Source organism: Aptenodytes patagonicus, chromosome 3, assembly GCF_965638725.1.
Source record: "Aptenodytes patagonicus chromosome 3, bAptPat1.pri.cur, whole genome shotgun sequence".
In the NCBI taxonomy this organism is placed as follows: Eukaryota; Metazoa; Chordata; class Aves; order Sphenisciformes; family Spheniscidae; genus Aptenodytes; species Aptenodytes patagonicus.
In genome coordinates this window covers 71,384,562-71,398,837 of record NC_134951.1, presented here as the reverse complement: position 1 = coordinate 71,398,837, position 14,276 = coordinate 71,384,562, and the positions used below count along the sequence as shown (strand labels likewise).

General features: G+C 37.1%; 1 protein-coding gene across 4 annotated transcripts in view; it reads left to right on the top strand.

The window, feature by feature from the left end:
* The window catches only part of ZDHHC14 (zDHHC palmitoyltransferase 14), a 116,466-nt gene that overhangs the window by 83,688 nt on the left and 18,502 nt on the right, over window positions 1–14,276 (top strand). For all 4 annotated transcript variants that reach the window (XM_076333792.1, XM_076333793.1, XM_076333790.1 and 1 more), the window contains exons 4-5: window positions 7,023–7,160; window positions 11,225–11,273. In XM_076333792.1, coding sequence (XP_076189907.1) covers window positions 7,023–7,160; window positions 11,225–11,273 — 187 coding nt within the window. The remainder of the gene's footprint in view (window positions 1–7,022; window positions 7,161–11,224; window positions 11,274–14,276) is intronic.

Sequence of the window (14,276 nt, the reverse complement as noted above, 5' to 3'; positions counted from 1 at the left end):
GTATTGGTCTGCATATAAAAAAAGCAGAGATGGTCATAATACCCAACTGTGTAAATGGTGTTGTAAACCTCAGATGTCAGAGTAAAAATTAAAGAGAGAAATTACCAGGAAAAAATAATTAAAAAAAAAAAGAGGAACCTAAGAAAATAAACAAATATTTACAATTGGTGCAATAACAATTTGAAAGATGGTTAAGGAATTCAAAGGCAGACACAAGGCAGCAACGGAAGTGTGTAAAAAATGTGCTTTCATGTAGAAAAGAGAGGAACAAAGCCATGAACTTTGTGGATGCTGATACCTGGTAAGGATACCACGCTTCCCCTAGGGACAAGTTGGGGTTTTTAACTCTCTTCCTCCACAGTTGGGTGTGTGTCTGGCACTTGTTTGGTTCCCAGTGTGTGAGAAGGTATTGTATTGACAAGATTAGGTATGTAAGGAGAGGTTGTTAAGCAGGGAGGTCCTTTGCTGTGCACTCTCCGTACCTATCAAAGAACAGTCATTCTAAACTGCCGCTGCTGCCTTTGAAAATGTCACCATTAATGTGCATGCAGTCAAAGGGGTTTGTTGTTAATTAGTCAACATTTATTATTGGAGGTAGCAGTGAAGTGAGGTATATGACAATATAGTTTAATTACTATGAGTTATCTTAGGGCAATGGCTGGATGTTTTCCTAATAAATCAAGTGCTATTTTTATTTAAAAAATGAAGCATGTTATTTTCTTTTTGTGAATAACATTAGTCTGCCGCTATTGAAGTTGATTAGTGTGGAAAAAGTTGACATTGCAAATGATTTTCTTTAAAAAAACCCACACAAATAGCTTAGCTGTCTGGGACAGTATTTAAATGATTGAGAGAGTGAAATATTTGTTGAGTAGCCCTTGTGTTTGTGTTTCTGATTGACTTTTTGTTGTAGATATCCATGCACATTATTAATTTATTTCATTAATAGAGGCCTATCTTTCCCAATGTTACATTGCTGCTTCAGTTTGCATCACCTTGTAGAGACTAGTGTAGTGTCCAGAATGTAATCTGGAGTAAACCTTTGGTGAGTATTTCCCAAATGTAAACTTGAGGCTAGAAGGCTCTTTCTGTTCTATTTGGTTTTCTTGGGGTGTTTTGATTTGGGCTCAGAGTACAAAAGTACTGAAGCTTGGTGATTTAAAGGATCCATTGTGCATTGTCCATAACAGATGTTCTAAAATAACATCAGCATACATAAAAATGTAACTTGCAACTGGTCTTTTGTTATTCACCATTTTTTTTTCCATATAAATTTCTACTCTGATTTCATTCCACAAAAGTAACAGCAAAGGCATTGTCAGGGGAATGACTGTCACACAGGTGAATGTTGTGTAAGTTAAACTGATCCATATATTTGATTGCTGTTGCCAATTGATGGCAAGTCCCATCAGTGTTTTTTTAAATATGATTAAATAAACAATTTTCTTGACTGTAAAGGGTTTAATGCCATGGTTATATCTGGTTTTGTGCATGCATACATGACTCTCAGTAGGCTATTGGGATTGAACTGCCATATCTTAGAAGAAAATAAATACTGCTTGTAATAAAAAGTATTCCTTATATGGACTTCTAAAAAACTCATTTGTTTTCCTAAACATTTCAAGAGCAACCTAATTCTGAAAGTACCATTTGTCATTCAAAATATCAAGTCAATAAGCCTGAATAGATGTGGTCATATCATGACATCATAGTCCTACAAAAAGCTGTAATTGTCATCATTATAAATATGTGCAGATGTGTCAGTATCTCTACATAATTGCTCAGTGTGTGTCCACAACAATGGACTTTGTAGTCCTATGTTGTACTGCTACTATCAAAAGTAATTTTGAGTAATGCTGGCCCAGTTGGTTGAGTTGTAATGTGATATTTAGACTGATGCAAGATTTGAATAGCAGGCTGTTGACTCTTCCGCATCCCCATGGGATGCACGTTTGCGTGTGTTAAATAAAGACGGTAGCATTCGGTGAATGCCTTAGGTTTGTATCTTTGCCCTACAACGCTTTACTTGAATGGGACGGAAGAATTAGCAAGTGAATTCTAACTTGTGCTCATTGGAATCTCCTAGTAATGTGACCTAGATATTTTTGCACCTGTAGACTTTTTGTCTTTGAGACCTGCCTTCACATTAAGCTTTAGAAAATGTACGTTGGCGTGCAGTGATGCAGTCGAGCAAAGGAAAAAGGAAGCAGTTCATAAATAATAATAAATGTTTCTGAGATCACAGTGAGAACAGACGAGAAAAGCTGCAAACTGAAGGGCCAAGCTGGCCTACAAATGTTCTGTGTAAAAATGCTTTTTTGTTCCTTGTATATTATAAAGCTTTTATTAAATGTTTTGAAAGAGCAAGGAGAGCATTGGGGTCATTTTGTACATGATTTCCTGGAGTGTAATGATTGAAAAACGGAAGCTGAACATTTAAGTATTTAAGAGTCTACGTGCCGTGCTGTGGAAAAGTAGAGGTTTCACTCTTTGGTTCTGAGCAGCAGGGAACATGCTTCAGTGTGGCTTCTGAAGGAAACACTCTCCATCTAGAAGACCATTGCTTATTGAAATGGGAAATGTTCTCAGTTGTTTTTATCCAAGATATCCAGCAGTTAATGTTTCTTAAGCAAGTTTTCAAATGTAAATGTTTCAGGGAAGGTAAAAACAGAGAGAAATGCCTAAAGTATGATGTAACTTGTATGTTCTTCTGTCACCCAGTTAGCATATATTATTAGATGAGTGTTAATGAGACCACTGAGTCATGCTGACAACTTGCTGCTTCCGAAGGGACAGTATCTGAATTTCACCCTCTTTTTTTTCCCCACTTGTGTGATTCTCTCCTTTGTGCCTGTTCACACAGCCCTTAGTAACACACAGCCATTGGTAAGTCAATTTTTCTCACTAAGCAATGAACAAAATAATTCCATTTTTTTCTTTCCTGACGGTTCAGGGAACTGACCTGACTCATCAGCAGCTTAGACAGTGAAAGAAGGAAGCGGATGAAGTGGCAGGAAAGGAAGCATGTGACTATCTCTTTCACTGCTACTAAGCTTTTAGATTGGCTCGGTTATCTTGTGAAGCCTCACCCTTAGGATTTGGTTATGGGGGTGCTGGTTATCCTCAGAAGTTGTTATTCAAACTCAAAGTTGCTGATCACTTGGGAAAGACTAGTAACATAAAGTCAGTGTTGCAGGTTTACTGACAGCTCTTGAGGTTTCTTACCTCTTTAGTTTTCTGTGGTCTTTAAGCAGCATTTTTAGTCTCCATTTACCCATCTCCTCTTTTCATTGACACTTCACCTTATAAACTGTTCACACGTTTTCTCAGTCTTCTGTGTTTGCTTCAGCTTTTGTTCTCAGACCCTGAAAAATTAATCAAAACTGGATTTCTCCTGCAGTCCTGTTAAGTGTTGGTTGGTGTTACAGCTAAGCTGAATTAACACTTAGCTGCTTCTGAAGGGGTCATTTCATCCCTTCTCTGGCAGTGTGTTCTCACTGCTTCACTTGGGCCAGCTTTGGTGTTTGTCTGATGCTGTGATGAACTGGTCTGGGGAGCTAGGCAACAGAAAATTAACCATAGTTTTAAGTTCATCTGGCTCTGTCAACCAGCTCCCCGCAGGGTAAAATGAACACCAGGCTTGGCCTAAGGACAGAGCGCCATAAACACACAGGTAAGAGATTTTTCACAGGACTGCTAGAAGGGGAGAAGCTGGGCCATCTGTTTTAGCAGTAGTTTTCGATTAGGTAGATATGACTATAATGTCGTATCACATCCCGAAGGCAAATACCTTGCTGCTTTTGCTTAAAATTGAGTGCAGGAGGATGATCTATCACAACTTTTCTATCCATGGGATGCTTCCGTAGACAAACTTTTCAGCCTTTGCAGCTTTCTTCCTCCTTCATTAAGAGTTCTAATACACTTTTTATTAACAAGAGTTTGTCTTACCAATGTTTTGATTCTCTTAATTTGCCTCAAATATTTTTACATTAACCTTGTCACAAATGTATGATTCAATACAGCAGTATGTTAACTGTACCTTATAATTTTAAACCAGAACTGCAGTCATCACCTCTAAACAGTCTGTTATTCTTCATAACAGTTGCATTTATATTTGCTCTGCATTTCAAGTTTACGAGGGCCGGAATTCCCAGTTTTTCTCAGCATCAGTAGTTTTTCATTTCTCAGTGAAGGTAAACCTTAATTTTGCTGCCAACATTGTCCAAGCCAAGTAAAGATGTCAGACAGAGCTTCCTTTTCCAAATCATTGGTTGTTCAGTTTACAGGCATCTGGAAGGCCAGAGGTGAACCTTAAGATATTGTGTTATTTCTTCATTAATACTTATTAAGCCATGTCTTTTTGTAAGGAAGAAGAAACAGCTCTAGATTTAAGAGAGTTTATATTTAACAGCATTAGAAGTTTCTGCTTAGTATGCGTCTGCTCATTTTGCCAGGATTGGCTTTTTTCTCTTGCATTAATAACTAACCAGAGCAGCTCACAAGCTGTAAGGCTATTATCTTTAACTTGCATTTACGTATTTGTGCTCTGCTGAGTAGAATAATCCCTTGCTTTTTAATATACCGTTTTGTGGCATATAACATAAATGTCATATCCCTTTTTTATGACTGAGAAAAACGAGGTCCAGTTCATTCATAACGCTCATGTAAACCCTTTAATACTTCTCCTTTTTCATTAGAGTTGATTTAGATTTAACACTGTAGCAGTGTCTTTCATATCCAACTAGCCTTTTCTGTCTATTTCTGCTTTACAAACATCTTAGGTAGTTACTTACCTTACCAATCATTGTGAAGCTATTTATTGAGAAAGCAGGGCCTTTCAGTTTATCAAGAAAGTTTGAAGACAGAAATTGGACAGGAGTGACAAGTAGGTTAAAAATATCAAGTCAGTCTTTAGTAAGGAGTATCTATGTATGTGTATGCATGTATGTGTGTTTATAGATGGGGGATGTGTGTATGTGTGTGTTTTTGTTTGTCTGCATTTATCTGAATCTATCAAATAGATATCTACATATACTGTTCCATGGCTAGAAACTGAGCTTTATGTCAGTATAATTTGTTGATTCCTACTGTGTCAGCATAGAAGAGAATGAATGTGTATATACGGAATTCGTCTTCCAAAGACATGTCATGATTTCCCCCCCCCCCCCGAAGCAGTAGGGTACAAAAGTACCCTAGGATTATGCTCTTTAAAAGGCTCTATAACTGTATTTTTCTTTGTGTTATTATTTGCTCATGTGTTGTATTAGGTGTCCATTAAATGAAGTGCTTACCAGAACATAGGGACTCATTCAGAAGCACAAATGTAAAAAAAAAAAGCACTGTTCCAATGCAGTGTCAACTTATTTTGGGAATACAACTGTATTGCATTGAATAAAGGTACTATTGCCTACCCTTTTAGATACTAGAGTGTTTAGTTCTTAGTATTCTCAGCAGTACTCATTAAATCAAAGTGTTTCTGAAGCCTTATCCTAAAAAAGTTCAGTAACTTCACCTTGAATAGCCCCACTGGAATTTGAAACAGATTTATGGCAGGAACATGTGGTCCAAACAGCTGTCACGCAAAACCATTTAAAAAAACCCTGAAAGTCTGGTGAACTCAGAAATCTGTTGTGCCTGTTGTTTTGACTTTTTTTTTTTTTTTTTTAAATTAAGATAATCCTGAATACGTCCTTCAAGGAAAACCTCTAATGCAGGTCTTGAACATAAAGCCATAGCTAAAATAAACTTGTGTGCTTGGACAGATGTGCCTTTTTAACATAGGCTTAAGGACTTCAAATTTATAGCTCGCCTTTCCTCTGGAATTACAAATAGTTTGATATTGTACGTCAATGGAGGCATAAAAGTCACAGAAAACAAAACAGGATTTGGACAAAGATCAGACAGTGAGAGGGAGTCAGCGTGAGAGCATCTGTCTTATGTTACAATCTTGGATTTGATTAAAAAATTTAAAATTCTGTCAGTGTAATCTCTCCAAAGCAAAGTTAGGAAATGCCGGTTTGTTTCCTGACAATTGCTCTGTTTCCATTACCCAGCGTACTGGCATGGGAAGAGGGGGTCCAGGCTGCCTGGGGAGAAGCAAAGCGAACTGTTCCCTCTGCTGCTTTCCAGCGCTGGGGCATTTCCCCTGTGTTGGGGACACTAGTTTCTGACCCACCCTGGCCTTTTCCTGTCTCATGAATGAGTTAATCTCTCAGGGAAATAAAGGGAAGGGGTTTGGTTTAGTAAAAAGAAGAGGGAGCCTATAGTGCAAAGGGTGACAGAGCATTCAGACAATATCTACCAATTTTTTTACCGTGTGGTTTACAGAAAATTTCTGCAACATTGAATAGATTATTAAAAACAAACCCCAAAAAAGTATAAGCAAACTTTACAAGATCGTCTGAATGTTAACACTTGAAAAATGGCTTATGTGAATGGTTTTGCTGTTTTGAATGGTTTTGTATGGCAGTGTCAACTCTAGGTGGAAAAATAGGTGGTCTGGAATGGAGAATATTTTGAGTGAAGCAATAAAAGGAAGTGGGAGGGTGTAAATATTTCATATACCTTGATGGATGGATGAGATGATAGTAGACATAAGTCAGAGGTGTGATCATGACAGATGTAAATAAAACAGCATAAAAAACTCCAATTTTGAGTAGAAGAGTCACTGGAAGAAAAAAATCCTTATTTTGAAAAAATCCAATTGAGTTGGTACTGCTGCATGTGACAGTGATTAAATACATGCTTATTGGTCTAACTGCACAATTTATCACAATAATGCTGTTAGTTTAACAGGAGCTCACCTCAGCCATGCTTTGATTTCTTTAAAAGCTGTAAGGTTTCATTAAAATAGTCCCTTTTTCTTTTCTATTTTTTCCTTTCTAAATAAGAATTTCTCTGTGGCTAATTTGCAAATGCCAGTTAAATCATGAGTTTTAATATAGTATTCAGAGAGATTTTTTCAAATAAACAGCATTTTATTAATTGTTTTCCATTTTTTTTTCTTCTGCCTCTCATTTCAGAACGGTTTGATCACCACTGTCCCTGGGTAGGCAACTGTGTGGGGAAAAGAAACTACAGATTTTTTTATATGTTTATTTTATCTCTGTCCTTTCTGACAGTCTTTATATTTGCATTCGTTATCACCCACGTCATCCTTCGTAAGTATGCTGGTGAAATCAGATTACGTATGTAGCCATTTGCTTGAGTTTTTTATTTTTAAGTTAATCTTTTGATCATTCAGGGTTTATTTATTTATTTATTTATTTGCCTTTTCTCTGAAGCTTCACAGTCCCCAGTGAGTCCCATTCTGGTCTGTAGTAGACCCTGGTCATGGTAGTAATTGATCTAGCGCTGGCTTTATCTTAATACGGTGTTAATTTTCTTAATTTTTTTTGTCCTTTTATGGACAGTTTATTGGAAAAGCAGCACACATACTGTATGTCTAAGTATACAGATAGTGTCATTTTCCCAAACAACTCTTGTGTGCTTTTTTTTAACTGTAAGCATGGGTCACTTGCCATCCAAACAAACAGGTAAATTGCTAGGAAATAGATTGGAGCTATTTTACACTTTTTGTTGTTTGCTCTTTAGTTTTACATCTTTTTCTACACTATTTTTAACACAAGTTACTTTCATTTGCATAGACATTCTGAGAATAACCAATTTATAATGAAGTGAATTAGATAAGCTATAGGAAAATGAATATTCATGGGTTTGATTTTTATTTGTATTCTGGATTGGGTTTGAGGGAGAGTATTTTCAAGACTGTTTTGGGTAGTGTCTTTTTTTTTCCACACACATAACAAATTTTGTTAGCTCCCATATGATGATGATGTTCTAATTTATAGCAATAGGTTATATGACTTGTCTTTAAAGACCTTTTGTATGTTGTGGGGGTTTTTTAACCCACTATCGCTAGGAAGCTTAAGGGTGTTCTATCTTTTCACTAATTATATAGGATATTGCATTGAACAGTGTTTCTTTAATAATTTTGGAAATGTGGTCTTTTTATTTCTTTGTGTTCCGTATTACAATGGAAACCTGATAGAAGTAATAATTTCAGTTTATAACACATTTATAAAGCTGACTTGATAATGGCAATATCTAGAGAATGCTTTACTGAAAAATATGCCAGATTGTGCTCAATTTCCTAAATTACTTACACTGTGCAGGGATGAAAATCTGTATTTTAAGAAACAGAACTCCTCTTATTTGTGCTTCATAAAAGAAGGATAAGAGCACTGAGTGGGTCTCCTGTAGCTCAGAAATCTAGCACATAGAATAGAGCTAGGGGCACTTTTAATTTTGGGGGAGTCTGGATCAACAAGTTGGTCTCACTGCCAGATACAGCATTTCTAATATCAGTTGAAAGAGCAGAGAAAAGATGTACATATTATTTAAAAAGGGAAAAGTAATTATTGGAAAGAGAACACTTTCCATTAATACTCAAATCCTTGAAATTTATTTGGGCATATATGAGCATATACACGCACACTTTTTACATTTAAGAAGAAGGAAGCATGGGGGTTTTTTCTGTCATCTTGCTCTGCTAGAATTCAGTAGTTGAAAACACCGGTCTGACAATATAAAGCTACTTTTGAAGCTAGCCTACTTGTATTTCATAAACATTACAGTGCTTTTTTTTTTGCAGTTTTCAGCATAAGAATTACCAATATTATGCCAATATTTCACGTTCTGTATGTCAAGTGAAGTTATCCAGTGGATTTTAACTTTGCAGTGTTCATACCTAATTCTAAGTGTGAATTAGACAAAGAGCAGAGAAAAGAATTGTGCCTCTGTGTGGTTGAGCAGCACTTTAGCACTGTGTAGGTGTTACAGATAATGTATAGTAAGTGTTAAATGCTGACTTGTTTAAGTATATCAGCTGTAAAACCTTCTCACTATGAAGGTTTATCTACCTTGGATGACACAGGAAAAACCTCCCTAGTTCTAAAGACTGGTCCTCAAAGGCAATGGGAGCAGGTATGAATTGTGATTAGTTCCTTGATGTTTGTTTGCTGTGTTTGAGCTTCAAGGCCAGCTTTCCAATTTACCTACTATAACCTTGACTGTGTCCAAAAAGAGAGTTCTTTACAAATAAGGTTTCTTTATCACATCGATCACTCCACTCTCTCTGTGTCTACCATGCTTCTAGAAGTCCTCATACCTGCCTTTCTAATAGTTACCACTCAACCATTTTTTGCTCTGTTTTGCAGCTCTGCAGTTCTTCAGCTGATGCTAACCATTAAGCAGGATTCTCAGTTACTTAATCTGAATCTTTGCAATTGGCATAGAGTGCTTTGTGTTAGTGGGTCTGAATAAAGTCTCAGTTTTTAGACCTGGGGCTATGATCTTCCTGCAGTGTTTCAAAGTCATCCATATGTATTTCCACAAGTTCTGGCAAAATTCTTCATTCTAGAAGAAGTCCTGCTGACTTAATCAAATCCTGTTCTTAGCTCTTCTGAAGATGATCCTGGCAGGCTTACCTTCCCATCAGCAACACTTTATTCTAGATATCCTGTGTTAGACTGAATGCCTTCTGACAATATCCTTTTAGGAAGGGATTGAGGGATATTTATAGCAACTTCTAGGCATTGACCTTAAAAAAACCCAACCAAACAAAAAAACCCCAAAACAAACAAAAAAAAACCTTTTATGGTTCATCTTAACAGGGAAATTCTTTCTCTGACCTTGTTGATTACGTAGGAAACCCGTTTTCTTTTTTTCTTGTAATACCTCTTGATTTAGAAAAATTGTTGAAATCTGTTTCATTTTTAATAAATCTCGCAAGCTGGCATTTTTATAATTTTTAGTGGGCATAAGTGATGACAAGATGAGATACATCTTAACTTTTTGTTTTCTGCAGCCTTACTTTTGAGGCATTCGTTGGAAATTTGCACTTTCCAGGATTAAGAATGTTTGCACGTAGTATTATTGAAGATGATAAAATTACTTAGTAAATCAGATACTTTAAAGGTATTGTCTTGCAAGATTTTATTCCATCTCCCCAAGCTTAACACATTTTCAATAGTAGTGCCTATCTTCACAGTTACTCAGCTCTGTTTGAAGCATCAGTATTTCAGCTGTATGTTGCAGTGAAGGAACCTTCTCCTTCTGATATATTGGGAACTGCTTGGAAGAGTGTGACCAGCAGTAGGGAATAGAGATCACACCTACCTGCTGCCATTGCCATTAAGGATCCTAAAAATAGTAAGAAGGTAGGGGGAAGTTCCACTAGTCTTGTGCCTTGAGGCTAAGAACCAGTTATGAGAGTCTGAAAAGGCTCAGAAATACAAGGTAAGTAACTTTCCCTTTTTAATGGCAAACAGTAAAATTGACCGGGCAGGTCTAGAGAATATATATGTGTATACACACACATATATATTTTTCTTTTTTCTTTTAAAGACAAAGTTGTTCTCTCTTCATACAAATCTTCAGATGAATTTAGCTAAGAAGAAATTTTTTGCTGTGGGAAAGACTTTCAGCCTGATGCATTTAAATCATTTAAATTATAAAGTAAAATGCAAACTGTGTGCCTTATGTGACATTGAGTCAGTTTCTACAGACTAATTCACTTGTTGCATATTTGTCAGAAAATTGTCAAATTGTCCTTTTTGATGAATATCTCATGGTTGTGGAACCCAAGTGGATGCTTTTGCATCTCTAGTTCATTGGAGCATGCTGCTCTTGAGCTCTTTTCAACTAGTAGATATTCTCTTATTTGCCCAGAGGCAACAAGCACCTATTAGAAAAACCTTCTGTGCAGGTGCAGTAGGAGCAGGATTATAGTCTAGAGAACTTTGGCTGCTTCCAGAACAAAGGACAGAAAGTTGAGGATCTGGGTTTATAGTATAAATTTTTCAAAGTAAAAAAGTTGCTTTAAAAAATAGTATTTGAAACTAAAAAAGTAGCTTATAATTTTTTGTTTGCATATTAGGTCTGAAAAGAACAGGAATAATCAGAAATCTTGTTCATGGGAAAGTATGCATGCATCAATTTGGTATGACTGAGAAAATATCCTGCAGATGTGAGACCTGATAACTTACCCAAGGTTTTTTTCTGATGTTGTTGCTGCTGAGCAACATAATCTCAGATTTATGTTAGTAAACCAATTCCATGATTATTCAGTTGATCTTCAAATAGTAATTGTGTTAACTATGCTGAAAACAGCCTGTAGTCCAATTTCTTACTCAGCTGGTAATTTTGGGTTCTATTTCTACAGGTTCTCAACAAACAGGGTTCCTCAATGCCCTGAAGGACAGTCCTGCAAGATATCCTTTCACTGAAACGAATTGTAGATCTTGTTGCAAAATAACATCTGAGATGTGTTTTTGCTTGTTTTCTTGCTGTTGTTGGATATGTGCATTTGGGACTTTATCAGTTAAGGATTTCATCACTTCCTGCACAACAGGATTTCTCACCACATGTTGGAGGTAGGAAAGAGACTATAGCCTGGGGTGGTTTTTATTCTTCATCTTTTGCACTCTTGACAAAGGTCTGTAGTTTCCATGTGTGATAGAAATACGTTCCATGTATTTGTGATGGAATTCATAAATACATCTCTCACTATACCCATGCTGTGGTTTCATTTAAAATATTAAATAATTCTTCTGCTTTTATAACAGAAAGTATCCAAAATGGCTGGTTCTTGTCAGGATAGAAAAAGTAGATAGTGGAACAACTGAAACGATAAGCTGTCCCCGAAGAGTTCAATTCCTGAAAGTATTCTTATGTTTGTTTACTGTTTTTAGAGAAGTCATTTTCAAGTATCAACTTGTGCTAAGTTACATAAAAGTATACACATGCATACACAGGGACTGCTATTGTTGTTCAGCCTGGAGAAGGCTCTGGGGAGACCTCATTGTGGATTTTAGATATATAAAGGGGGCTCATAAAAAAGACAGAGAGACTTTTTACCAGGGTCTGTAGTGACAGGACAAGGGGCAACGGTTTTAAACTGAAAGAGGGTTGATTTAGGTTGGCTATAACGAAGAAATTTTTTACAGTGAGGGTGGCGAGACACTGGCACAGGTTGCCCAGAGAGGTGATAGATGCCCCATCCCTGGAGGTGTTCAAGGTCAGATTGGATGGGGCTTTGAGAAACCTGGTCTAGTGAAAGATGTCCCCGCTCATGGCAGGGGGGTTGGGCTAGATGACCTTCAGAGGTCCCTTCCAACCCAAACCATTCTGTGATTCTGTTCTGTAAATACTCCTTATTCTTTTTGTCACTTCATGGGAGCTTTCTGTATATTTTCTACTCAGTGAGAATGGAAAATATTCCCTTTCCCTATCTGAAAGCAGCTAACATAATGGGAAAATGGGAAGCTGACATAACTTCTGTTTAGTTTCTTCCTTACATTTCTGTACAGACTGTAAGCTTCCCACTTCTTATGTATATGTTTTGAACGGTTTGTGTCTGAATAAGCAGTTTGCACCTTTCACAAAGCTACTATAAAAAGAATTTCTCATACTTGTGCTGAGGAGAAGTCTTTTGTCCATTGTACCTCACACAGTTTGCTCTTTTCCACAGAAGAGTATGAAGAAAAACCTCTTACTCTGTCATTCGTAGTTGTGCATAAAGGCAGACTTCTCTTTCCAGGTAGTTTTTCCAAGTATCAAATTCTCCAAATTCTGCAGATACGATTTTTTTTTGTGTGTGTATGTGTTCATCAAGTAGAGTCATTGAGCTGTAAACTCCCTTTTTAGGCAAAGCCACTGTTCAGATTTTTTTTTTGTACAAATGATTTTACAAAGCACAAACAAACTGTTCTAAATAGCACAGTAATAGCTTCCAATTAAAACAATTACAATCGCTTCTTACAAAAGATGATTCTTTCAAATTATTTTCAAACTGAGAATAGCTTTCAATTGTCCTTAAATCAAAAGGTAATTGATTACGCATTTGAGAATCCTTGTACAGGAACAAAGGGCTATTTATTCATAATTTGTATTCAGAGATGTGCTGATTTGAAAGGCTCAGTAGTGCATCTTGTAGAAATGGCCTGGTTTGATAGTAATATGTTGGACAATTTAATAGCTTGGTTACAATCCCTAACAGTAAAAAATGAAATTGTCCAAATAGTATTGGGAATGCTGCTTTGGGGCAAGCCAGTCAATTCAGGCACAGAGAACACTGCCATTTCTATCTTGCTAACAACCCTGTGTGAGATACCAAGGGAGTGCTATACCATATTATGCTAGTAATTTATACTTTTTATTGAGAATATATTGCTTTTTTGTATTTGATTTTTAATTAATGGACTCATGTTTAATTAATGGAGTCATGTTAATCTAACATGAACCACCCCTGCTGTTCTAGAGATCTTTGGATCTTGGTGTGGGGAACTGAAAGAAGTCCCTTTCTTGGGGAAGGAAGTCTCTTTCAGTGGGGAACTGAAAGAGGTCTTGAACTGAAAGGAACTCCCTTTTTTGCCAGTAGGAATTACCATGTGGAGGGAGAAACTCGCATTTCGGGACCCTCTTAAGTGTAATCACGACAAGGAACATCCTGTCAGTGGTGTGCTCAGTCACCTGATGAGGTTGCAGGAAGCCCATCTTCCTCTCAGGTTCCCCTTTTCTGACCTGGTGATTCTTCCTCTTCATCTTGGTGTGTAGATTCCACCCAACAGTGCTCATCTACAGCCTTCCTTACGATTTCTACCTTCTCAAAGCCCAGTTAGGTGGACTTGTATTGTGCGTAATGTTTTTGGGCTGTTTCCTTCTTTTACACCTTTCTGAACCCTCTGCTAACGACAGTCTACTTCCTTATCCATTCTCCCTCATTCTCCTTGCTTTAGCTGTGGCTGTTGCACAGTCAACTGAGACTGAGTTCCTATCTTGTGTTGGTTTGACTCTCCACATAGCTTGAGGAGGAGATGAGGGGGAGGGAATAGTGAACATGCTGCTCAGCAATGCACTTTGGTCATCCTGCTGCTTTTGGAGCGGATTTGCTCAGAACGCAAATGGCTCTTTTCTGGCTTTTAAACCATTCTGAGTGAAGTAGGTTCTAGAGGAAGTTATACAGACAATTCAGGTCTTTCCCAATTCGTTAGGTGAGAGCAGACCTGCAATACAAAACTCTTCACTGTTAACTAATATTAGGATTATTTATCGCAAATACTTACGTCCATCCATGCATTTTCCAGTCTGTGTCTCTGTATAATGGTGAGGACCTGTCATATTTCTCTTCTGTTGATAGGTTCAGTGATAAGGATGTTTTTGTATGTTTTAAGGCTGTGTCCTTGTTCTGGAATATTTGGACTTGATGTTGTTTT